Here is a 25,361-nt window from a genome sequence, read left to right as displayed (position 1 = left end):
CCTGTTTGGATGAGCAGCTGAAACTCAGACGCCAGCCTGTCCTTTGGTGCTCAAAGATAAAAATGCAAGCAACTCCAGTTAGAGAAAACAGTGGCAGAATTCTGTACTAATTTTGATTGAGGAAATGGACTCCATGGACACCAAGGCAGCAATGTCTGCAAAGGCTGCCATTTTACTGCAACCAACAAGGAGTCAAGCTGGAGCAGAGAATCCCAGCACATTCTGTCTCCAACCAGAACCCTCGTGGCTCCCAGTCCAAATACTTTACAACAAAAACAAAATCACAGATCAAGCATGCAAAACCCTAACGTCGTGTTGGTTGGGATTAACTGAATGTTACAACAATAAGTATTAGGTGAAACTTCATTTATTCAGATTTTAAAATTATATCATATTGTGCATTTATACAAAGGTTACAATTGGCTGAATGTCTAATCCACACACGCACACACTTCCCAATCTAAGATTTGGGCTTCATCCCATCAGATTTCTTTGCACAGTAAACCTACATCGGCCCAAGAGCTCCAAGTAATGGGATGACATGTCTGCATCGAATGGGAAAAATTGCTGCCCTTAAACACGCCCCCCAAAAAAAAGCAATACTCAACAGCATTCACTGAGTGGCATACTGGAAACTTCAGGTTAAAACAAAGGTTACAATTTAATCTACCACCAGCCCAATGTTACACCCTCCCCAACCACCACGCACTTGGGCCAAATCTCAAACCATTTCTCTCAATTTCTCAGCTAACCTGTCCCAGCAGGAACACACAAGCCCTCGATAGCTACGTAACTGGCAGCAGGCATCACAGCCAAAGACAATCCTGCCAGAGGCCTGCACTCCAGTTTGAGATGGGATGGGATTTTAAGACTGTGATCTACTAATCGGCTAACGAAAAACACATGTTGACAGACTGTGCAGAGTGAATTGGGCAAGCACCAGGCATTTTCTCTTCCTCTAGTTTTGTTATTATCAAGTTAATGCTATAAATTTAAAACAGGCAAACATCATTTATACACGTGAGAAGGATAGTGTAAAAAAGAGGGGGAGCAAAAGTTATAGCTTACAACAGGACTGTTTCAAGAAGCAGAGCTCATTTGCTTACAGGTTCAGCTGGGCATGACTAATAAATGCCAAACAATTGTCCAAAATTTCCAATTCTGGAATGTCCCTGCAGCTTTGATTTGCAGTGTATAGTTTTTGATTCTGTTTTTAAAGAAAAAACTCTTTATCCATTCCCCCCTCCCCCTCACTGGTTGGATTGACATTTTTCCCCTTCAGTTGCTATTATATAAATTGTTACTCCTTAACGCAAATCACTCTCTTCGCCCTGAATAGTCTTCTTGATACGAAGAAGCATTGTAGTCAACCACTGATCCAACCTGGAGATGGAATCATACTCCTTCACCTACAAGAGAGGACAAAGTCAGCTTTGATGCTTAAGTTCAAACGGAACACTAATCCTGGAGCTATAAAGTCTTAGTCCCTACTCCAGATGATGCAGTTCAGATGGACACTCCCACTTCAGTTACTGAAGGAGCACTTCATTGTTGGAGGCACTGGCTCTCAGACTGCTCATTAAACCCCAGCCATGGTGAGAGGCAGAGCCACATCATTGTCTCCTGGATGCTACATACAGCAAGACAGTGAGTGCAAGGGCAAGTGTTGGGGGCTGAAAAATTATGCATTTTATACAATGGCAGGGGGAGGAGTAAGTGGAACAGATGGCGAGGATGCCCAAAAGACAAAAAGGTAGTGTCCATGGCTGTAGGAGTTCATACAGACAAAGTGTCTGAGCAGAACGTGCACACGCACTGCAGACAGCAAAGACACTGAACACCCCCCACCCCTGTTCCCAATCAAAAACTGTGCTCATCGTGTAAAGCTGTTGAATGCAATATTAAACCCTGAAAGACCCAATCAGAAAGCGTGTTGGACCTCTGACAGTGAGAAGGCACAGTTAGGAGAGTTTGCAACCTCAACATTAGGAAGATACTACAAATACTTATTAGCATCTTTGCCTCTGGACCTGTCAAATGCACCGCATATTGTTTTCAAAATGAACAGTATTCTTACTGGTGAACCAGTGAGCCAAAACAGAACACCTGCCATAACCCTGGATTGTTTGGTATGCCGGAAACAATCAGTAGCTGTATTGCTGGTTCAACTTCCCTGCCAATAACCCAGTCCCTTAGCAGTTCACTGAAATATCACCGCAGGTTGTGCTGGACTCTAGAGTGAGTGTTCCATCATTGATCCAATGAGTTGCTTCGCATACCTATTTTAGACATTTTGAACTCTGAATTCAGCAAGCATCATACATTATGCCATACAGCACACGAACAGGCCTTTCTGCCCATCGAGCCTGCACAGATTCGTAACCCTTATTTAGACCCACTACTTATCGCTCGTGTGGTAACTATCCTTCTGCTCGCCTCATGCTTGTCTATTAAGATAGACCTCAACATTGCTAATGTGCTCACATCCACCACCTCCACTGGCAGTGCATTCCAGGCACCCACCACCCTCCATGGGAAAACATTCCTCCTCTCATCTTTAACCTGTGCCCTCTTGTTGTTGTCCTTTCCACCCTGGGAAAAAGTCTATACCCTATCTATGCTTCAATTTTGTAGACCTCAGGTAATCACCTCAGCCTCCCTCATCCACATTTTGGTTGAAATCACAAACACTTACTGCATCAGTGTAGCCATCGACATTCTGCTCCTCAAAGGCATCGAGCAATTTCTTGACCAGTTTACATTCCCTGGAATCGGAGAAGGCTGGGAACATTTCCTCATACTTTGTGACTGCCAACTGTGGAATTAGAATTGGTGAAAAGCACAGAGTTACACTACTGGACAAGGCTGTTCTCAATAGATGCAAAAAAAAGAAGAGGAGAAACACCTACAACGCAAAGTAACAGGACAGAAGAGGTATGCTCTGGTCTTCCACAGACCCATCATCTTCCTCACAGCAGGATTTTAAGTTTTAAAAATTACCAAATTAAAAATGGTCTCAAAAAGGACTACTTGTAGATGCTGCTAGGAGACATTTGCTGGAGATTTCTACAGGCGTTGTTCTCAAACTGTTTTGAAGAAAATTATTTTGAAGAAAATAAATTGCAGCTTCCTGCAAGGCTTCTGCAAGTGTGTCAAATGCACAGGAGTCCACAGGAACCATCACTTCTCCACCAGGCTGAAATTTCTTTCCTTGTTTATTCAAAATAAAATAACAAATCACACTGCTCTAATGTTCATCTTCAAAAAGCAGCACAGGAACTGGTATAAAAAACTTTCAGATGCTGAGTGTCTTCAATCTTATTCCAATTATACAAGGTGACATTTCCCATACCCATTGGTATTAAACCACCTCTAACTAGATCAATAAAAGTTGCTAATCTATATACGAAGCAGAAAAAAAAAGACAAGACAAAAGACATGGTGGCTCAGTGGTTAGCATTGCACCAGGGTCCCAGGTTCGATTCCAGCCTCAGGCGACCTTGTGGAGTTTGCACATTCTCCCAGTGTCTGCGTGGGTTTCCCCCGGGTGCTCCAGTTTCCTCCCACAGTCTAAAGATGTGCAGATCAGGTGAATTGGCAATGCTAAATTGCCCGTAGTGTTAGGTGCATTAGTCAGAGGGGAATGGGTCTGGGTGGGTTGCTCAGAGGGGTCAGTGTGGACTGGCTGGGCCGAAGGGCCTGTTTCCACACTGTAGGGAATCTAATCTAATTACTCCTCTGGTGCCAACTTACCTTAGCATTTAACATATCAACACAAAAGTGGCAGAGAGCAGCTTTGAAGAAGTATTCTTTTGCACTGTACTTCAAGAGTGGGCTGTCCATGGCTGTAGTGCCTACCTGTGGTGTAAAATGCACAAATTCACCGTAAGTATCAACACAACAGACTAACAAAAACAAGGAGCAGAGTGCAAACCTGTCCAGTTTTGCTAATAACACTTCTCCAAATTACAAATATCCTCTTGGAGAGATAGTGACAGTGAGATTGTCGTGGACTAGTAAACCAGAACCTCAGGTTAACATTGCAAGTCTTTATTGCCCATCCTTAATTGCTCCTTGAGAAACCGGGGCGAGCTGCATTCTTGGAGTTGCTGCAGTCCATGTGGTGTCACAATTCTATTTAGGAGGAAGTTCCTGGGTTATGACCCAGCAACACTGAAGGAATGGGGAATGGCTTGGAGGTGAACTTACAGGGAGTGGTGTACCGTGTATTTTCTATCCTAGTCACTTTACGTGAGCAAGGTCACAGGTTTGCAAGATGCTGTGAGAGCAGCCATAGTGAAAGGCTGCATTGCATACTGCAGACAGCACACATTATACATATAGATTTGGTAGGTGTGCGGTGAGGACAGGGATTAAAAAAAGATACAGACACTTCTAGATATGTTCAAAGGATATGGGGGTAGTGCGTGAATATGGAGTGATCAGCCACAATCTAGAATGACGGATCGGACTCCAGGGGTTGAATGACCTAATCTCGTTGCTACCTTCCTACAATGCAGAGCAAAAGCAATTACCTGTCAACTAAACATGAGTGTGAGAATAATCTATTCTCCCAGTTTAAGCAGCTGGAGGCATATCATCCGGATGAACCCACCCACTCACCTGCTCGTATATCTCGACAGCTTTGGGATACTGTTCAAGCTGCGCAGCATACGTCGCAACTTTCAGTAAGCACTTGTTTGCAGAACTGCAGAGCAAAGGATAACAGGCTAAATATCTCTAGATGACAAATATAAAATGAAAGCCAAGCCCAAACTCAGTGTATTCACACATACTGCACTCAATTTTTGGTCATTCTGTCAACATTTAACACTGAACCCTGAATGTATAAGCTCCCATCGCAATATGTGGACAAGTTTGCCAAAAGCAAAATAACTTTGTGCAAGTCCATTCCATCACCTCACTGATTCAGTAAATGATAACTAAAATGAACACAACTCGGATAAAATTGGTGGGAGACCACAGCAACATGAAAACCAACTACTTGAGGCACAAGTCGTTATTATTTAATGGGACATGGGTGTTACAAGGTCAATGTTTATTACCCACACCCAAATAGCACTGAATGGCTTCCTCAGAACATAATAGGGCAGTTATGAATCAACCACATTTGTATTGGTCCTGTCACACACAGGCCTGGGTAAAGATGACAGTTTTCAACCCTGAAGGAACTTAGCGAATTAGGGTTTTTCCACAGAACAGGAACAGGCCCTCTGCTCAATGATGTTATACCAAAAAGGACACCAAAACAAACTAATCCATTCTGCCTGCCCTTGATCCATATCCCTCCATTTCCTGTATATTCGTGTGCTTACCTAAAAGCACTTTAAATGCCTGTCATAGCTGCCTCTACCACCACTCCTGGCATCATCTTCCAGACACCTAGCACACTTAAACTTGCCCATCACATCATCTTTGAACTTTCCTTCTCACCATAAATGCACGCACCCCATATCAGACATTTCAACTTTTGGGGGGAAAAAAAAAATTCAACTGTCAAGCTTATCTATGAATCTCAAATTTTACAGACTTCTATCCAGTCTCCTTCAGCTTGTGCTGCTCCAGAGAAAACAACCCTAGTTTTTTCACAAATCAATGAATTGTTTCTTGGTCACTCATACTGAGGCCAGCTTTTATTTGCAGAGTTCTTTTTTGGCTGAATTTCATTTCCACCAGCTCTATAGGCCATCAGTCAAGTTCTCTGGATTACTAGTCCACTCATGTTACCAGCTTGACACAGTCAACCCCAACTTCTTTGCAAGCTCACCTATTCGTAATATAAATGTTGCTCACCTGTTAGACTCTTCACCTTTGTAATAATCAGCTGCCTGTTCATAATGTGCAATTGCCTGCAAAGGTAAAAATTCAACTATTTTCACTGAAGCAATCAAATAGAAGTCTCAGTTCACAGACCACAGAGGAGTGAAACTTTGCAGTTAAAAAGTTGCACACTTTTGAAACAATAAATGTTTCTTTTTTTTGAATATGAAACATACTTTTTAAAAAGTCATGAGATTTGGATTTTCCTGTGCAGGCCATTTCAATTATCCTGCTGACTCAGTCAATTTCACATGGCAATTTATTATTCGATGACAATGCAGTCAGTGATTTGTTAATAATTCCTTTCATTTCCTCCTACTTCCAGCCCTACAATCTATCGGAGATTTGTATTGTTCAATTCTGGTCTCGACCATCTCAGATCATTAATTGCACCGGGGCATTTGTCTTTAGCTTCCCAAAATCGGGAATTTCCTCCAGAACACACACTCCCATGCATCAGCTTTAAGGATTATTAACTGATTGGTTATCTGTCATAATCTTTGTAGTTCAGTGTTAAAGTTTGTTTGGCAATAGGCATGTTTTACTAAAGGCTCTGTATAGATTCATGCTGTTCTAATCAGCTGCTGTGCAAGGACACAGAGGCAAGTCCATCAGTATCAGGGAGGTTAATAACCTGCTCCCATGAAGAATGCCTCAGTTTTTCTAGACACTTGTCTGTCCTTAACACACTAAGGGACCTTCCTGACCTATATTTCAGTAATTAGCACCAACCACCCAACAACTGTCTGTCCTCAAGCCATTCAAACAGAAAAGGGACGTGGCAATTTAGTTTGACACTTAAGACTATTACAAATATTCAACAGAATATTCAGCACAAATTCAACAGGACTCCTCAGGGCTGGTCAGATACCTACCTTCTCGATATCCACCAACTCACTCTCGTAAATCTCTGCTATTGATATGTGATGCTTCGCTGCAATTGTAAACCGACCCTAAACATAAAACATTAGTGTCAAATAAACTAGCATTTTGGAAAACTGCTCGTCACAACAAGGAGGATAAGATGCAACAGCAATATCTTCCAAGATGAATTGTTTGGTCAACGTCAGATCTGGACATTTTCTTGATAATACTATTTTTTCTAAAAACGAATTGAGGAAGGGTAACCAGACCCAAAATGTTAATTGATTTCTCCTCTCAGATGCTGCCAGACCTGCCAAGATTTTCCAGCAACTTCTGTTATAGAAAGGTTAAATGGCCATCTTAACTAGGGCTTTTGTGTAGCCATGACAGTTTGATCTAGCATACTTTACATCCTTGAAGGAATGAATTTTGAATAAATTAGTGCGTAATACTCAATGCGCTGGGAGGTTGGGAGCTAATCTTTTGTTGTGCTGAGCTGTTTTATTTATTACTTTACTGATTGTCTTGCACGAGTATAATTGTGTTTTTTTTTGTTATATACAGTAATATTTTCCATTGGCTTGATGGTGCTGTAATTTTATAAAAATTCTTTCAATAAAAATCTCTCTGAAAAAAGAAAGGTTAAAGGAGTTGGCAGAGATTGGCAAATAGAGTACAAGAGAATGTGAAAGTATTCATTTTGGCAGAAAGAATAGAACATTAAAGAATAAGAGACTGCAGAGCTCTTAAGGGATTTGGTGAGAAGCAGATGCTGTACAGTCTGGATAAATAGGAGGTTATCCACTTTGGTAGCAAAAATATAAAGACAGATCATTTGAATTGCTGTAAGTTGAGGGGGAAATGTTCAGAGTGACCTGGGTGTTCTGGTACACCAGTCACTAAGTAACCGTGCAGGTGTAGCAGGCAGTAAAAAAGGCAAACTGTATGTTAACGAAAACATTCGAGTCCAGGTACAACAATGTCTTGCTACCGTTATACAGGACGTTGATGAGGCACATCTGGAACAGTGTGCGCAATTTTGGCCTCCTTATCTGAGGAAGGATGTTCTTCCTATACAGGGAGTAGAGTGACTGATGGTGGTCAGAGTCCAAAGCACAGCTCAAGTATTGGAGTAAACATTTTGGGGCAGAGAAGAATTTTTCCACCCAGTGAGGAGCCTGTAGAATTCACTACCGCAGAAAGTAGTTGAGGCCAAAACATTGTTTTCTGGAAGCAGCTAAAGGAATCATGAGATTTTTTTTTGGAGGGGGGAGGGTTGGAGGAAATTAGGGTATTGAGTTCAATAATCAGCCATGATGGATGAATAGTGGTGCAGGCTCAAGGGGCTCAATGGCCTACCCCTCATCTATGTTTCTATGCCAGAGTAGATGCATTAGCATTCAGGTACATCATGTGATTAGAAAACTAATGGAATGTAGCCCTTCGCAGTAAGGGCAGCAAACATGGGAGGTTATATAAATGATTTGGTTGTGAACATGAGATATAGTTAGTAAGTTTGCAGATGACACCAAAATTGGAGGTGTAGTGGACAGCAAAGAAGGTTACCTCAGATTACAACAGGATCTAGATCAGATGGGCCAATGGGCTGAGAAGTGGTAGATGGAGTCTAATTCAGATAAATGTGAGGTGCTGCATTTTGGGAAAGCGAGTCTTAGCAGGACTTATACACTTAATGGTAAGGTCCGAGGGAGTGCTGCTGAACAAAGAGACAGAGTGCAGGTTCATAGTTCCCTGAAAATGGAGTCGCAGGTAGATAGGATAGGGAAGGTGGTGTTTGGTATGCTTTCCTTCGGTGATCAGAGTATTGAGTACAGGAGTTGGGAGGTCATGTTGCAGCTGTACAGGACATTGGTTAGACCACTGTTGGAATATTGTGTGCAATTCTGGTCTCCTTCCTATTGGAAAGATGTTGTGAAACTTGAAAGGATTCAGAAAAGATTTCCAAGGATGTTGCCAGGGTTGGAGAATTTGGGCTGTAGGGAGAGGTTTAATAGGCTGGGGCTGTTTTTTCTGGAGCAGAGGGAGAGGGTGACATTATAGAGGTTAACAAAATTATGAGGGGCATGGATAGGATAAATAGGCAAAGTATTTTCCCTGGAGTGGGGGAGTCCAGAATGAGAGGGCATAGGTTTAGGGTGAGAGGGGAAAGATATAAAAGAGACCTTTTTCACAGAGGGTGGTATGGGTATGAAATTAGCTGCCAGAGGATGTGCTGGAGCTGGTACAATTACAACATTTAAAAGGCATCTGGATAGGTATATGAACAGGAAGAGTTTGGAAGGATATGGGCCAGGTGCTGACAGGTGGGACTAGATTGGGTTGGGATATCTGGACTGAAGGGTCTGTTTCCATGCTGTACACCTCTAGGACTCTGACATTGATAAGACCATATCTAAACCAACACTCTGCACCATGTTCAAGTCATTTAACAAAGGGTGAACTGCATTGGAAGCAGGTTTACTGATGTAATACCTGGAATGGCCAGGTCACCTTATGAGGAAGACAGGCTGGACTTTTATTCACTTGGGCTTAGAAGAGTAAGACCCGACTTGGTTAAAACAAGGTTGGAGGGGTCTTAACAAGGTGGATATGGAGAGCATCATTCCTCATTTGGGAAAATCCAGAACTAGGGGCTCTTTAAAGATAAGGGATCATCTCTTTTAAAGACATTTTCTGAGGGTCATGTGTCTTTGAAATGCTTTTCTTCAAAACAGCAGACAGAGAAGTGTCTTTGAATATCTAACACAGGAACAGGAGTAGACCATCCAGCTTGCGCCTATTCCAGCGTTTAATGGGATCATGGCTTATCTGTGGCCTCCATACACGTGCGTCTGGTGTAAAGCCTTAATACCTTTGCTTAACAAAATCTGATCAATTTCAGATTTAAAAATCAACTGATCCAGCATCTACTGCCCTTTCTGGAAGAGTTCCAAACCTCTACTACCCTGTACATGCAGGAGGCGGAGGTAGGTAGATTCTTGCTAAGCAATGGGGTGAAAGGTCACCAGGGTTGATAGGGACCTCTCCAGATCAGCCATGATCACATTGAATTACAGGGCAGGCTCAAAGGATAGGGTAATCTACTCCCACTCCTAATGCATTCTCGTATTAGAAGCTGCTAGAACCGCCATTGCAGAATCTGTTTATGGTCCTGGCTCTGTAATAAAGTTGTAATTTTAGACAGTGAAAGTTTAAGAAAAAAATTGTCAGTGAACCTCAAAGGAGTTTGCTGGTTGATTACAAGAATACATGCCTGTTGGACAGGTGTCTCACTACAGCCAAAAAAAAACTAATCCCTAAACTAATGCCTTGATAATGTTCAGACCAGGTCTCTGTTCTAACGGCTCATCTAAATGAAATCAGAAGCTGATTCAACAGTCAGTCTACAACAGAGGTGGGGAACCTTTTCATGTTAGAAGGCCGCATTATGCTAGTTGTAATCTAATAAGGCTGCATCCAAGAAACTTCAATTATATTTTCTTCAAAAATTCACATTTTTAAAAAAATTGTGGCAGTCAGTCTGTGAGGATTATTTTGTTGAATTTTCTTTTACTCTCTGGTATTTTAAATACATTCATTTTAAGATTAAAATAAAAATAAAGGACGAAAAACACATTAATAAAAAAAGATTTGTTCTGCAAAATTTGGATTCATTCAAAAGGCCACACACAATGGCCTAGAAGGGCATTGGTTCCCCACCCCTGGTCTACAACATTACAAATCGTGGAATTGACATCTTACCATATCTGTATAAATTTCTATAGCTCTGTTCAAACAATTAATGGCCTCTGGAAGGGAAAAATAAACCACAAAATAAAAATTAGGTTCAAAGCAAGTTTAAACGACAGTTGCAGCTTCTCCCTGCGGTTGTGTTACTCATTCAGCCAGAGACAACTGGTAAAACATTTATGTTGGGCTAATAGAAATTGTTCGCTTGACAGTTTTAGTAATGTCAAATGATAACGTCAGTTTCTTCTCAACCTCTCCAACATTAACTGGATAGTGTCACTAAGCTGGTCCCTTTTTTTCTGAAAACTGTTCCTTCCTTTTCTTAAGGAAAGATGTTCTTGTTTCTCTCCCCCCCCCAAGAGGGTTTTCAAATATGCTGGGCTCCAAATCAACTAGTTTGGTATAGAGATGAAAGGGTTTACTGAGAGGCCTTTTGTTTATATGTAAGCAGTGCGAATTTAGGCCAAAGCGTTTATGTTTTAGAAGTAACCTGTATAATGAAAGGGGAGTGGTCAGTCCTGAAAGCTGAAGTCTTGTTTAAGGCAATTCAGCAGTGGGCTGTTGTGGAAGCTAGACTCTCCCTTTCTGCCCTAACTTCGACCTGCAAGCCTCTCTTTCATTTTTACTTAAGGGGGTTTGTTTATTGAGACGGTTGCGCATATTCGGAACAGCATAATCAATCTGGCCTGAGTTCTGTAGGGGTTCTTTACTGTTCTTTGTGTTTCATTCTGTAATTTTATGAATAAATGTTTGTCTGTTTTAAAATCTAGTAGTCAGCCTAGCTAACTTACTCTGGGTAATTTTCACTGTACACACTGAAACAAATAGTAAAGTTATAGTCTGGGCTGCCTGCTTAATGTTCTGAGTGGTCTAGCCTAGTCCATAACAGTATCTGAGAGATGTAAGGTTACTGCCCTTTCTGATATAATGGCTTGTTGCTTGTCCCTTTGAATTTTGGCAACAAACACAAAGTTTCCTTTAATTGAGCAGAGAGATGGAGGAACATACACCCAGATTGCACTTGTTAGAAATTCAATTGTCTTGTCACCAGAGTGGTGCACCAGTGTCCCTTCCCTCTTTTGATTGAGCAAAAAGGGCTAAAAATGTCAAACACAACAGAAATATCAATTTTACTTTGCTCTTTTGATTGTTCAGGAACGGTGTCCTGCTGCCAGTCCTGTACACAGTCTCAGAGAGGTCTGGATTTTCCAAAGGCCAGTCATTACAGCACTGTAGGTAGGAACTGTACACAGGGACCTTGTAGAGACCCCACTGTAGCAGACTCCAAAGAAATTCCCTCAGAAATCGAAAATTCCACTTCAGTTTCTCTATATCTGGAAACCACGCAAATCTCATTTAAAAGTAGGATTTGTATTATAACCTTCCAAATCAAGTAAAATAGCTACACAGAAAAAAACATTACACCGATAAAAACATGGCCTAATGTCTGAGTAATTACTCAGCTGACCCCATACTTATTCCTCGCACTAATTACAATTCCCCCAGACCCTCTACACTACAAGACCATGAGAAGCTTATCCACCCCAAACTAATAACCTTTTCGAACAACCCTCTCACTCCACCTCTCAGCTGTACTATCCCTATCCCAAACCCCAGCAACCTGATCGTCCATGATTTCTGTCAGCATAAGAGACCATTTAGTACCGAGCTGAGGAAATTCTTCAGAAGATGGTGAATCTTTGGAGTTCTCTACTTCAGGTAGCTGTGGAAGCTTAGTCAGTAGTTTCAAGAAAAAAAAATCTAGTTTTTAGTATCTAGAAATCTATCAAGCATTAAGGGAATTATATAAATCCGTGCAATGTGGAAACAGGCCATTTGGCCCAACAAGTCCACACCAAGCCTCTGAACAGTATCCCACCCAGACCCAATCCTCTACCCTATTACTTTACATTTCCCCTGACTAATGCACCTAACCTACAAATCCCTAAACATTATACAGCAATATTACCATGGTCAATTCACCTAACCTGCACATCTTTGGATTGTGGGAGGAAACCAGAGCATTCGGAGGAAAACCACACAGACACTGGGGAGAATATGCAAACTCCACAGACTGTCAGAGGGTGGAGTCAAACCCAGGTTCCTGGCACTGTGAGGCACCGAGTGTGGGGAAAGAATGCTGATGTTGACTATCAGCCACAATCCAGTTAAGGGTGTAACAAGCAATGGACTACTCCTGTTCCTATTTCCTAACATTGATTGCCAACTTCCCAATAGACAGCATGAGGACTTCAGCACTGTTTGTATGATGACAAATGACAGTCTCTACTGCCGTTCGGTTTACATAGCCTCCAGGATCAGGTACCTCTGCAACCTGACATTTAAATGAGGGGAGGAGACTGCTGCACTGCTACGGAAACAGGAAGAATTTTTCTCTTAAAGCCAGCACTTACTGTCTGAATGCGAGTAAGCTAGTAAAGTCCTCATTTATCTGACCCTGTACAAGAAGTCATCTACAGCTAGTTAGGTGGAATGCTCATTTTAACCACCCTGCTACTGTTGATGCTCTGAACAAACAGCTAAAATTACAGAATAATTACTTTTCTTAAATAAAGTACAAGAGAAGCAGGGTGGCTGGATTGCACAGATTAGTAAGGAACATAATAGCATTGAGATCCAGCCTACAATCAAAAAGTGACTTAAAATGCAATTTTAAGTGATGAATGTTTAGGCTTTAATTTGCATGCTCTTGCTTTGCAAGCATGGTCACTTTGTAACACGAGACTGAGCACGTTTACCTTGGGGGTCAGCTTTCTTGAAGGCATTTCCTGCATCCACAAAGTTTGTAGCCGCATCATGTTTGCTCTGCAAGTGGAGATGAAGTTTAGCAGCTTCACAGAAAGCATTGCCTGCAGCTAAAGAGAAAAACATGCACGCATTAGGAAGGGTCAATACCAGTCTACCCTGGCTACAGAGAAATAGCAAAGTGCAGTGATCACGCACACTCTTCAGTTTTCAGAGAGGGGACTGCAAATAATCCTTAACTGAAAAGGCTTGTATATGTATCAAACAGACTTGAATGAGCCTCCTTCATTTCTTTGTCCCTCCTGATTTTTTTTAGATCACTATGGCGATAAGCCCTGATACTCAGGTTTTAAGCTGAATCCATGCAACAGGCAAATAAAAATTCAACTGCAGGAGTGTAGCAGCCAGATCTATATGTTGACAGGGTAAGAAACCCACATGCTGCCATTGCTGTCCACGTTTAAAAAATTTGGTTCTCAGTTATATACTGACCAGAAAAGTGCAAGAAATAAAAAAAGTGCTATACAAACTGAATTGATCAAGCAATTTTATCTGTGCTAAAACCAAAATGGGAACATCCAAGCTTACGTTATCTTTTAAAAGATTACATGGTCATAGATTGTGAGGGGTTGCTCTTTATTCAGAGTTGAGCTGACAGTTGTTCTGCTCAGCGTCTAAAACATCATTTCTTGTGCCTGGAGGGCTAGGTTACCAGAGTTAATGAATAACGCCTGTGTTTCTATTTGCTAGTTGAGCTCTTTCTACAAATCAAGTGAACCCTGGGCTAAGAGGCCCCAGTACTGACTGCTTATTAAACAGAAGTACCCAGCTGTGCTGAGTACTTCGGAGGTGAAGTACTCAGCACAGGTGAAGTAATCCTGAAGTGAAAGATCACAAAAGGCAGTTCTTCCCATGAGCTTCATACATGCTTAAGTCCCCAGCCCTTCTATTGTTTCATGGGATGTGGTTGTCATTAGTTACCCATCCCTGCTTGCCTTTGAAGTGAGTGGTTTGCTCAACTATTTCAGATGGTGGTTAAGAGTCAACCACACTGCTATGGGTCTGGAGGCATACATACACCAGATCAGGTTAGGATGGCAGATTTCTTTCTCCAAAAAGGAGATTAGGATTAGTTTTATTGTCATATGTACTCAAATGAGTACAGTGAAAAGTTTATAAAGCACCACTTTCAGTATAAAGATAGCTAGGTACAGCTTCTTTAGTTACAAGAGTTTAGAAAGAGAAATAAAAAAGTCCAGCATTGCAGAGACAGGTTTTTACAATAAGACAATTGCTTCATGGTCAACACCACTGAAACTAGATTTTAGGAGTTGAATTTAAATAGTTGTCACGGTGAGATGTGAACCCTTGTCCCCAGCCTAGGCCTCTGGATTATCAAATTACCAATCCCGTGCCATTAGCACACTCTTACCTCCATCCCACACACAACAAAATGGTAAAATACCAACTAATGTTTAGGGTTTGCCAGCTCAACACCTTCCTTCCTGGGCCAAGACGGTTATAGGATATAGAGCACATCATTTGACATTTCTCTCCACTTAAAACTCAGTAATGGATTTAATGTTTTCTGAGGATAAGTAAACTTGACCTGCACTTGTTTCAGTGGGCTCCCTGCTCCCGATACAGCAGATAATTAACTTTGTGACAAAGTGGGTCAAGTATAATTTAAGGAAAACCAAGCAACATTACACACTGGCTAGACCAGTCACAATGCAGCCCAAGTGAGACATTTGGTAACTATACTTACCACTCCAATTCTTGGCCATCTTAAACATGTTAGCAGCCCTGGCGTACATTTCACATGCTTCTTCTAACCTAGAAGACCCCCTGAACAGAAAGTAAGAAGGATGTTAAAATCAGGACAGGGCCAATGTGACAATGCCCAAGTTTCTTTCCCAGTCTCCAGTCCACAGCAAAGAACCACCTGAAAATTGTCACTGGATTGGAAACTTCAAGACATTTAGGATGAGACTAAAAAGTGTTGCACAAATGCAGCAGGAAGCTGTAGTAGCCTCAAATCCGTGACAGCAGCTACACCGAAAGCTTCAAGCTCAAATCCTAACCTGGAGACGACTGTATACAGTAATCCAGCTGACACGTCCTCAGCACTGACACTAACAATGCTGCCTTAGATGTTAACCCAGTATTTCCTCCTCAGGACGGAGGCCAAAGATTGTCAGAACTGGAGGACCCTTGGAGTCCTCCCCAGTGTCTTGGCCAATATTTATCCTTCAATATCACAATATCCTTTAATATCAGGAGGTATTATTCACTGCTATTTGTGGCACCTTGTGTGCAATTTACATCCTACATTGCAACAGTCACCACACGAGTATTTCATTGGCTGTGAAGTGCCTTGGAACTTTAAGATTACAAGAGACAAACGAAAGTCTTTTCATTCTTGAAATTTTGGTCTGAGGGAATGCATTCAGATAACTCTGCATCAAATCACAACATTTGTAATCTGGGGGAACCTGGAATGGAATAAAAAGATACCAAAATAGAAAACATCTGATATTCAACACCAAGTCATTTTATCCAGGATCTTGGAAGATAGTTAGAAAGGCCTCCTAACTCCAGTTTCATAAACACTTGGCACAGACCTGATTACAACTGAAGTCCCACCCTCCCTTGTGATAACACCATGTGTTTATTTTGTGACAAAATATGCCTTTAAGAGGGGAGATTAGTTATGTCTTTTAAAGAGGCATGTTGTAAACCTGCTGCCAAAATGTCTGCTCCATGGAAAGTAGAGTAAATAGTTTTGAGTTTTTAAAACAAAGATTAGACACAAGCAACATAATGGGCAGAGTCAGGTTCTCTCAAACCCAGGGTTTTAGTTTTGTTTTCAGTTGTTTAAATTGGGTTTTGGAGTTGAAGCTGAAGCTGCTAGATTCAGCTTGCTCTCTGTTGCTGCAAAGAGACAGTTTTCGCTTTGCTACTAGATTGCAGATTTTCCTTTTCTCCTGGACTGGAGAAGACTAATGAAGGAAATCAGTTTTCTCAAATTTGCCTTTACCAAGGGATACTGCTATATTGGAACAGTTGTAGTAGTTAAAATATATTTAATTTTGATAAAGTTCAAGTTATGCCAATTTTGTTTGTCTGTATTTTAACTGTGGTGGAGGAAGACTGTGTTCCACTTAAAGCCAAGTAGTTTGACAAATCAAGTCACACCTGGAAGGCACTTCCTTTAGGATATAAAAGTTAGGATCTAGTCTAATCTCTGGTCTTTTTGGGGCGGTGGGGGTGGGGGTGGGGTGGTTTGTTTGGTCCATAACAATTGGTCACATCTCTCCTGCAAAGCTGCCTTAAAATGACATCTATGACTGACTCTACAATGTCAAACCTCTTACCCACACTACTCTTCCAAACTGACCATTTCTAAACAACCAAAGACAGCTGGTTATATTCCAGGAATTCACTGTACCTTGATTGTGAAACCGTGTGAAAGAGAAGTTTCATTATTATTTTAAAATTACATTTAAGGATATGCAGATGAAGAGCATAGATTCTCATGCACACAAAGGAAGACTCCTTCAATGACCATTGGGTACTGCAGGAACTGGAATGAAAATCATTCCCCAAAACAATTTTAGTTTTAGCCTGCAGATTTTATTTTGAAGTTTTATTATAATGCCAGACTGTAGCCCAGTTTTCTGGAGGCCTCCTACAATCAATGTGGCAGGGGTTGAAGGACATAACCAGCTACAAAATTGTGTGTACTTAATTTTGTGTTAAAGTTGCATTTTGGTTATAACACCCCTTTAAAGGGGTTGACCATTATAGCAATAAAACTAAAACCAATTGGCTGATCAAAAAGTGTAGAATGACTTGAGGTTGACTGATTAATTGATTCAATTTGATAAGGCGACTGTAGCTCAGTGTAGTGCTCCTACTTCCAGGCTAGAAGGTTCAAGTCCCACCTGCTACAGAAATGTATAGAACATATCTGAATATGTTGATTAAGAATAGCTAACAGTGGTGGAAAGACACCTGGGACAATGGACATCAGGTAGGAGAGAGACCAGAGAGATTCTGTAAATCAGGCAACCATAAAGAAAAGGATTTGCATCTAGTTTCATAATTCACCACCTGGTTGGAGATCCAATTAAGATGAGGAATTGTGGTTGCCCAATGACAAATAGGATGTTCTCACATTTCATCACTATTCCTCATGGAAAATACACACCGGTTACGTAATCCACTCAGGAAATTGACCAATCCAAGGGTGCTGAAATAGCTTTGGAGGAAGAACTTGAATTGAGCAGTGAACAAGGTGAATATTTCTGGCACAGCAGGCTGCATAGGACAATGATCTTTGAGCGGGCACAGTCCGAGACGGCATTTACAACTGAACAACAAGCCCTTTGTCCACTAGAAATTGAAGTATTTTGTTCAAATAAACAGTGTTACTGGGAGTGATGTCATCTCAGTGCATGACCACCCTCAAAAACACTGCTTGCATTTCTAAAGTGCTCTACATAATCAGCTTCTTCAAAACAAAAACCCTTTTCTTAGCCATACAATCTTAAAAACAGTCTAGCATGGAGAACAGTAAACATAGCCTCAAATTAGTTTCCCTTTCCCTACAAAAGGCACAGACTCTCATCAAAAGACAATCATTCTGCAATTACAGGAAGAACGTAAACTCTACATCATATTTCTGAAATACACAAGCTGCATAGTGGCTAGCACTGCTCCCTCTCAGCACCATGGATTCCAGCTGTGGGTGACTGTGTGGAGTCTGCACATTCTCCTAATATCTGTGTGGGTTTCCTCCAGTTTGCTTCCACAATCCAAAGCTTGCAGGTTATGTGGATTGGCCAGCTAAATTGCCCCATAGTGTCCAGAGATGCGCAGGCTAGGCGATTAGCCATGATAAAATGCAGGGTGGTTGGGTATGGAGTTGGGTGGGATGCTCTTTGGATAGTCAGTGTGGACTCGACGGGCCAAATAGCCTGCGTCCACATTGCAGGGATTCTATTATACACAATTTGGAATCAATGAATATTTTAGATTTTAATCAAGTATATCATAGCCATTCTAATACATAGAGGCAAAACTGAATTCTAATACTAAAAGCTATTTAATCTCACGACTCTAGAAAAAAAGAACTAAAAACGGTGAAATTGAGTTAGATTGAATGATTACATTTTGGAAATAATTGGTCTGAACAAACTGTATTTGCTATTTTCACATATCATTTGAAGGATTAAACTAGAATAAAAAAGGATGAGGGACTCGAGTCCTCATTCTGAGGACTTGTGGCCATTTCCAAAGCGATATTTCAGTGATCACGTAACACTCTTCTGAAGAGGAGCAGGGATATTCTCTCCAGTGTTCGACTATTTCCATCTTGGCAAAAACAAAACCACCAAATCAGGTCATTTTTTGTAATGGTTACAAATCATGTGGGATCTTGCTGTGCACAAATTGATTGCCAGGTTTCTGATATTAAAAAAACTCCTCAGTATTGTAAAATGCTTGATCAGCTGTAAAGCACTTTAAAAGGTTTCCAGAGAGATTGCGAAAGATGCTATATAAATTTATGCCCTCCTTCGCTGGCAGACAGCAGCCTTCCTCCAGTGGAAGACAATTTTTCAAAAGAATGAAATTTGTCAGGTGGCACAAATACATGTTGCCAAATTAAACCTTGATGCAAGACAAACACTGGTTTTGCAATTTACACAGTGAGTATAATAAGGATGACATGAAAGCTACTGCTTCTAGATTAAGATTAAACATCCCTGCAGCTCACATACATTCCAGATGGTCCTCCAAAGTTATCCAAGACAATGGCACACATTTTACTGCTGAAAGGTTGACAGACCATGAGATATGCCTGAGACAATACCAGGCTGATCTCATTAGGATGAACAGCAATTTACATTCAGCTTCTAGCATCAAGAGCTGCAGCTCAAAACATAACGAATCTGCATAATCCCAAAGATTTAAGGCAGTTAGACCTTGAGTGCATACTGCATAATAAAAACCAACATTGGTTTGTTTCAGCTTTATAAACAGACTTTTGGAACAGCTACCAATTCGCCCATAGTATTCTGCAAGTTGTTGGCCGGTTCACGGAACTGGTTTTTCTTGCAAACGTTTCGTCACCCTCCTGGTGAGATCTTCAGTACGGTGTAGCCTCAGGATGAAGCACTGTGACGATTTTACCCAATTTATACGGTTCTGTCTGTTGTGGCAGGTGGGTCTACTTCCAATTTAGAGATGCCAGTGTTGGACTGGACTGTACAAAAGTTAAGAATAACACCAGGTTATAGTCCAACAGGTTTAATTGGAAGCACACTAGCTTTTGGAGCGCTACTCCATCAGGTGATTGGGCGTAGCACTCCAAAAGCTAGTGTGCTTCCAATTAAACCTGTTGGACTATAACCTGGTGTTGTGAGATTTTTAACTGGGTCTACTTCTGTTTATGTAGTGTAGTGGTCTGCAGATGGGGTCTATTTCAACGTGGTTATGGTACCAATAGATGAATACCAGGCCTCCAGGAATTCCTAAGCTTGTCTTTGTTTAGCCTATTCCAGTATCGTAATATTTTCCCAGTTGAATTAGTGTCCTTCATTGTCAAGGTGTATTGACTGATATCACTGATCATGTTTTGTTGCAAGCGATGCTAGTGTATTCTGGTGACAAGTTTCAATGACAGCGCTTCATCTGGAGACTAGACAGCACTGAAGATGTCACCCAGAAGGCGGACGAAACGTTTGCAAGGAAATTAGGTAGCTTGGTGAACTGATTGAAGTTGTTAATCACAACCCAAGCTACAGATCTTCACAATTCTGAAAGCTGGAGGTATGGGCAGGGAGGAACTGGTAAACCTTTCTCCTTGAAGTTTAACTCAAATTCTTTTGGGAGGAGACACAAAGAAAGCAAATCCAAGATTCCAGCAATTAACTGGACTTACAATGACATGGCAAAGTATTAAAAAATATTGACCCACATCTTCTTGAAGCATTACTGAAACTGGGAATGTTTTCTTTCATTCCTGACCCCGGTCAGACTTTATCAAGTTAACCAAATAGTAGACAAAAAATGTTCCTTGCAGATTATCTTCCCAATCAAGAGACAGCCTGAAGCAGTTAGCAGTCAAATTAAATGGTTGGAAAATTTTCATGGAACATGTGACGAAATGTTTTGCCCACCCATCCTCTAATGCCAGGAAATATAGCAATTTCAAAATCTAAAGATACTCAGGTCCCTATGGAACATAGATTTTACACAAAATCCTCCCTTGCAAACACCTTAGTTCATGGTGTTAAAATACAAAAATAGAAGGGAGGCAAAAAAAAGAGACAAAAGCAATTTGCAGAATTGAACACGATCAACTGTGGGATGTGAGAAAAAAAACATGAAAACTGCTGGATTGACAAAAACCCAACTGGTTCAGCAATGACTTTTCAGTCAAAAGATGCGCAGATTAGTGGATTGGCCACGCTAAATGCCCTGATGTCCAGGCTGGGTGGATAAGCTATAGGAAATGCAGGGTTACAAAGGAGGGGGATGCTCTGCAGAGGGTTGGTGTGGGTTTGATGGTCTAATGGCCTGCTTTGTACTGTAGAATCCCACAGAAGTTCGATAAAAAGAAACAATTAAATTGTTCGGCTGAGAAACATCAATGGAAACATTTCCCTGCATTTGAAATATTCACTTGAATGCCAATGCTGCCTCATTATAGCATCTTCAGAAATGTATGGTATTTCTGCACTGAAGCACCAACATGAATTATGCACAAGTGTCTAAAGTGCAGATTCGCTTCAGAACCTTTTGAAAAAGGTGTTTGGAGGGTCACTGGACCAGAAACATTAACTCTGCTTTCTCTCCACAGATGTTGTCAGACCTGTGGAGTTTTACAACAATTTCTGATTTTGTTTAAGCATTTGCAGGGCTCCTTTAGCATAAGGAAACTCCCCAAGGACAAATTTTGAACCAGGACAGTTGCTCAGAAACTCAAAGGAGTGGGTTTTAAGAAAAAATTTAAGTAGGATGCTAGAGAAGTGGAAATTTCACAACTTTGGGTGTGACTAAAAGGACACACCATCCCAAGCAACATCAGTTTAGTATAGAGCAAAATAGGGAGAACACCAAGAGTTGACCATTTGCTGACTATATCCTAAAGAATGTGTAAAAACAATTTTAAAGCATACTTCTAGTCAGGAAAATGCCAGCAGACTAGACTTCCTCAGCCAAGTGACTGCCAACTCAGGCAGACTAATATGCTGAATAGCTGATACTGCAATGCTGGCACAAACAAAATGCTACTCAAGCATCTAAGGTGATGGCGCCAGTCTTAATTAATCAGTACAACCTCTGCAGAGCACTCATCTGGAAACTATAAACATGCTGTATTAGAACACGATTAAACAGAGTGAGGTTGCATGAAGGAAGAAGGGTTGCAAGAGAGTTCAGAACCTTGGTAAGGAGGAAGGTGCAAACCCCTGGATGGATGTAACTTGCTGGATTTGTTGGGGTTAGCCACAGAATCGTCCAATTTTAAGAAAGGTGTCTCAACAGTTATTGGTTTTACTGACTTTATTACTTCCAGATATTAGTAACAAATCAGATAGACTGGGAAGAGATTCATTTCTGCTGGTTGGGTCATAGTTCAGGTAGCGCAGTTGAGGTTAGACAAAACTTTTCAGGCAGAGCTTGGAGAACACCTTACACTAAGTGGCAGGCTTTCAATTCTTTCACAAAGGTAACTGATTAACAATTGTTAAGGGAGATAAAGGAATAGTGAAGAAATGTTGGATTTATAGAATTAGGTTTAGATCAGCCACCAGATGACAGTAGGAATGAAGGGCAAAAAAGTCAGCTCCATTGCTGTGGTCCTGTGCATACTTTGTACAAGACTCTGGTGCTAAAACTACTCAAAAAGCAAACATATGATGGCAATTTCTCCAGGCTGATACCCACTGCAAATACAGATTGCTCTGAAGTCAAGATTCTCGGTAAATCCAACTGAGACAAAAACGTTTCAAAGCTAAACTGCAGTCTCCCTTTGGGCCCTTTATTACAAAAGGTATACAGCATTCAAAAGCAGCTAAGTACTGCACTGTGTGCCGTTACATGCTCAGTTCAGGTAGCTCTGGATGGTGAATTGTAGACCATGGACATGAAATGTAACTTGCTGCCAGTCCTTCATTACTGAAGGTGGCTACGTACTTGACCCCAGTCTCTTCCACTGGACTTCAGTTCAATGGAATGATGGCCATTGAAAAATTGTGTTTAAGATCATGATAAAATCATTGCTCAATTGAAGAACCTGAAGCTGGATTATAATACAATACCTAATACTGAATACCTAATTCCTAAAACTGTACAAAAATGGTTGCAATACTCATTGATGGGGCAATTAGGATCTGCAACAAAACAGATAAAGAGCACAAGGGTATAATTCATATTTCGGGTCATTGAGGTACACAAGTAGCACCCCTCCTCTGGGCAAGGAGGTCCAGATTAAAATTTCACCTGCCCCAGAGAACTATCAAAACACATCCAAAAGAGGTTAATTATAGCTAACATTTCAGGAGATGAATCCAGTCTTGAAATTGCAAGTTAATCTAACAAGAAGATATAAACATATATCCATGGCTTTTCCACATGATTTTAACTTTCAAGTGTTTCAACAGTCAAATTCACACAGCCTCTTTCCTTTAACACAATATTCCAAAGACCTGGAACTCTGGTGGCTGTTACATGCTATGAGAAATCCAGAAGTTCTAGAAGGAGCTTTATGAAAGCAACATTTCTTTTCCAAATAGAACTCTAGAACTGGTGCAGGCTGTCAACTGAGCTGAACAGTTTGTTGGTTACAAGGTAGTCAGGAAAGAAAACCATATCAAAATTAATCCCTAATCAGCTTTAAACTTCACCCTAGTTAAACTGTCCATGCATTATTTTATGAATAAAATGCAACCTTATTTAAAAAGGCACACATTGATTTTAGATCCCTGAAGGGATAAGATGTTTATTAAACTAAATTGGGCAATTTAGCAGAAAATCCTTCATTTCCTAGAACAGGTCAGCTGCAAAATGAGCAGAGTTTTTCACAGAGGAGCCTAATCAATATTATTAAAATCATGCAGACCTCAATCTATCACTGCCAAGGGGCACAGGATCTTTCAGAAATAATGCACCCTGGAACTTCTGAACCCTGAAGATCATAGTTTGTGCTATAACAAATGAAGTGAGTGTGTCATATCTTCAAAAGGCATTTCTGTCCAGTTACTTTTTAAGAATTCACTTAAGTCAATGCCTATAGACAGCAAATAAGATACACAATCAATTAAGGTTAAGGGATGAATTAAATATCCATAATTGATTCATACCACTAGAACATGAAGATCTGATTGCATAGACGAAATCTAGGGTGTACATCGTAGGCAAGAAACCGCTCGATATGCAATATTGACATGCCAGATTAGATTACTGGCTCAAGAGCTAAAGGCAAACACACCATAAAATAACCCACTGGAGGCCAGGCATAACAACCACCCCCTGACAATGTTTATCAGGCTCAAATATAACCTCCACTGAAAGCTTTTAATAACCAGCACCACAGGGACTACCTTCCCCAGGTTTTATTCTCTTGGCCCTGCAATAACATCAACCCCACAAACTCCACCACTTATTAACCAAGCTTTGCAAATACCCTTCTTTCAACATATTATCCCCATAGGGTATTAACCAGGTACACTCAAACCAGCACCAGATAGGAACCTGGAGAAGGGCTAACAGGCTGTACAATGACACCTCCCCTTAGGGTTTTATGAAACAGGGACCTACAGCAGGCTGCACATTTAATAACCGACCCCTGCACAGACCCCTGACCCCCCCACCCAGGGGTTTACTAACCGGCCCCTGCACAGACCCCTGACCCCCACCTTCCCCCCTCGGGGTTTACTAACCGACCCCTGCACAGACCCCTGACCCCCCCACCCAGGGGTTTACTAACCGGCCCCTGCACAGACCCCCACCTCCCCCCCAGGGGTTTACTGACCGGCCCCTGCACAGACCCCTGACCCCCACCTTCCCCCCTCGGGGTTTACTAACCGGCCCCTGCACAGACCCCTGACCCCCCACCTCCCCCCCCTTGGGGTTCACTAACCAGCCCCTGCACAGACCCCTGACCCCCACCTTCCCCCCTCGGGGTTTACTAACCGGCCCCTGCACAGACCCCTGACCCCCACCTTCCCCCCTCGGGGTTTACTAACCGGCCCCTGCACAGACCCCTGACCCCCACCTTCCCCCCTCGGGGTTTACTAACCGACCCCTGCACAGACCCCTGACCCCCCCACCCAGGGGTTTACTAACCGGCCCCTGCACAGACCCCCACCTCCCCCCCAGGGGTTTACTGACCGGCCCCTGCACAGACCCCTGACCCCCACCTTCCCCCCTCGGGGTTTACTAACCAGCCCCTGCACAGACCCCTGACCCCCCACCTCCCCCCCTTGGGGTTTACTAACCAGCCCCTGCACAGACCCCTGACCCCCACCTTCCCCCCTCGGGGTTTACTAACCAGCCCCTGCACAGACCCCTGACCCCCACCTTCCCCCCTCGGGGTTTACTAACCGGCCCCTGCACAGACCCCTGACCCCCACCTTCCCCCCTCGGGGTTTACTAACCGACCCCTGCACAGACCCCTGACCCCCCCACCCAGGGGTTTACTAACCGGCCCCTGCACAGACCCCTGACCCCCACCTCCCCCCCAGGGGTTTACTAACCGGCCCCTGCACAGACCCCTGACCCCCACCTCCCCCCCAGGGGTTTACTGACCGGCCCCTGCACAGACCCCTGACCCCCACCTTCCCCCCCCAGGGTTTACTGACCAGCCCCTGGACAGACCCCTGTCCACCCCTTCTCTCCCCCTCTCCCTCCCCCCGGGGGTTTATACACCAGCCCCCGCGCAGACCCTCTCACCCGAACAAGGAGACTATGAAGGAGCGGGCCGAGCGGACCTTCTTCTCGGCCTCGGCCATTAGGCCCATCGCCTCCCGCTCCTTGGCCGAGTTGTCCATCGCCGCTCGAGCTGCTTCCGACCCGGGGCCGCCTGACCTCTCCGTTACGTCACTTCCGCCAGCCTTAAACCCCGCCCC

The 25,361-nt window shown here is 42.3% G+C and overlaps 1 protein-coding gene across 1 annotated transcript; it reads right to left on the bottom strand.

The window, feature by feature from the left end:
- Window positions 1-351: 351 nt before the first annotated feature.
- Window positions 352-25,361, bottom strand: napab (N-ethylmaleimide-sensitive factor attachment protein, alpha b). The gene is made up of 10 exons (XM_072549455.1): window positions 25,186-25,361; window positions 14,990-15,069; window positions 13,215-13,331; window positions 10,468-10,514; window positions 6,717-6,794; window positions 5,815-5,870; window positions 4,624-4,708; window positions 3,754-3,858; window positions 2,696-2,815; window positions 352-1,409 (listed from the first exon to the last, which is right to left on the bottom strand). Exons 1-10 carry the CDS (start codon window positions 25,281-25,283, stop codon window positions 1,308-1,310), a joined length of 888 nt encoding a protein of 295 aa, XP_072405556.1. The 5' UTR covers window positions 25,284-25,361; the 3' UTR covers window positions 352-1,307.

This window comes from Chiloscyllium punctatum, chromosome 29 (genome assembly GCF_047496795.1).
Source record: "Chiloscyllium punctatum isolate Juve2018m chromosome 29, sChiPun1.3, whole genome shotgun sequence".
NCBI lineage: Eukaryota > Metazoa > Chordata > Chondrichthyes > Orectolobiformes > Hemiscylliidae > Chiloscyllium > Chiloscyllium punctatum.
This window is presented reverse-complemented; position numbering and strand designations above follow the sequence as displayed.

Coding starts and splice junctions, on each gene's coding strand:
- napab (XM_072549455.1), bottom strand. CDS start 25,283: ATGGACAACTCGGCCAAGGAGCGGGAGGCGATGGGCCTAATGGCCGAG. Junction 10,515..13,214: donor CAAGAAAGCTGACCCCCAAG/GTAAACGTGCTC, acceptor TTTCCCTTCCAG/AGGCCATTAATTGTTTGAAC. Junction 2,816..3,753: donor TTGATATGTTAAATGCTAAG/GTAAGTTGGCAC, acceptor CTAATTCCACAG/TTGGCAGTCACAAAGTATGA.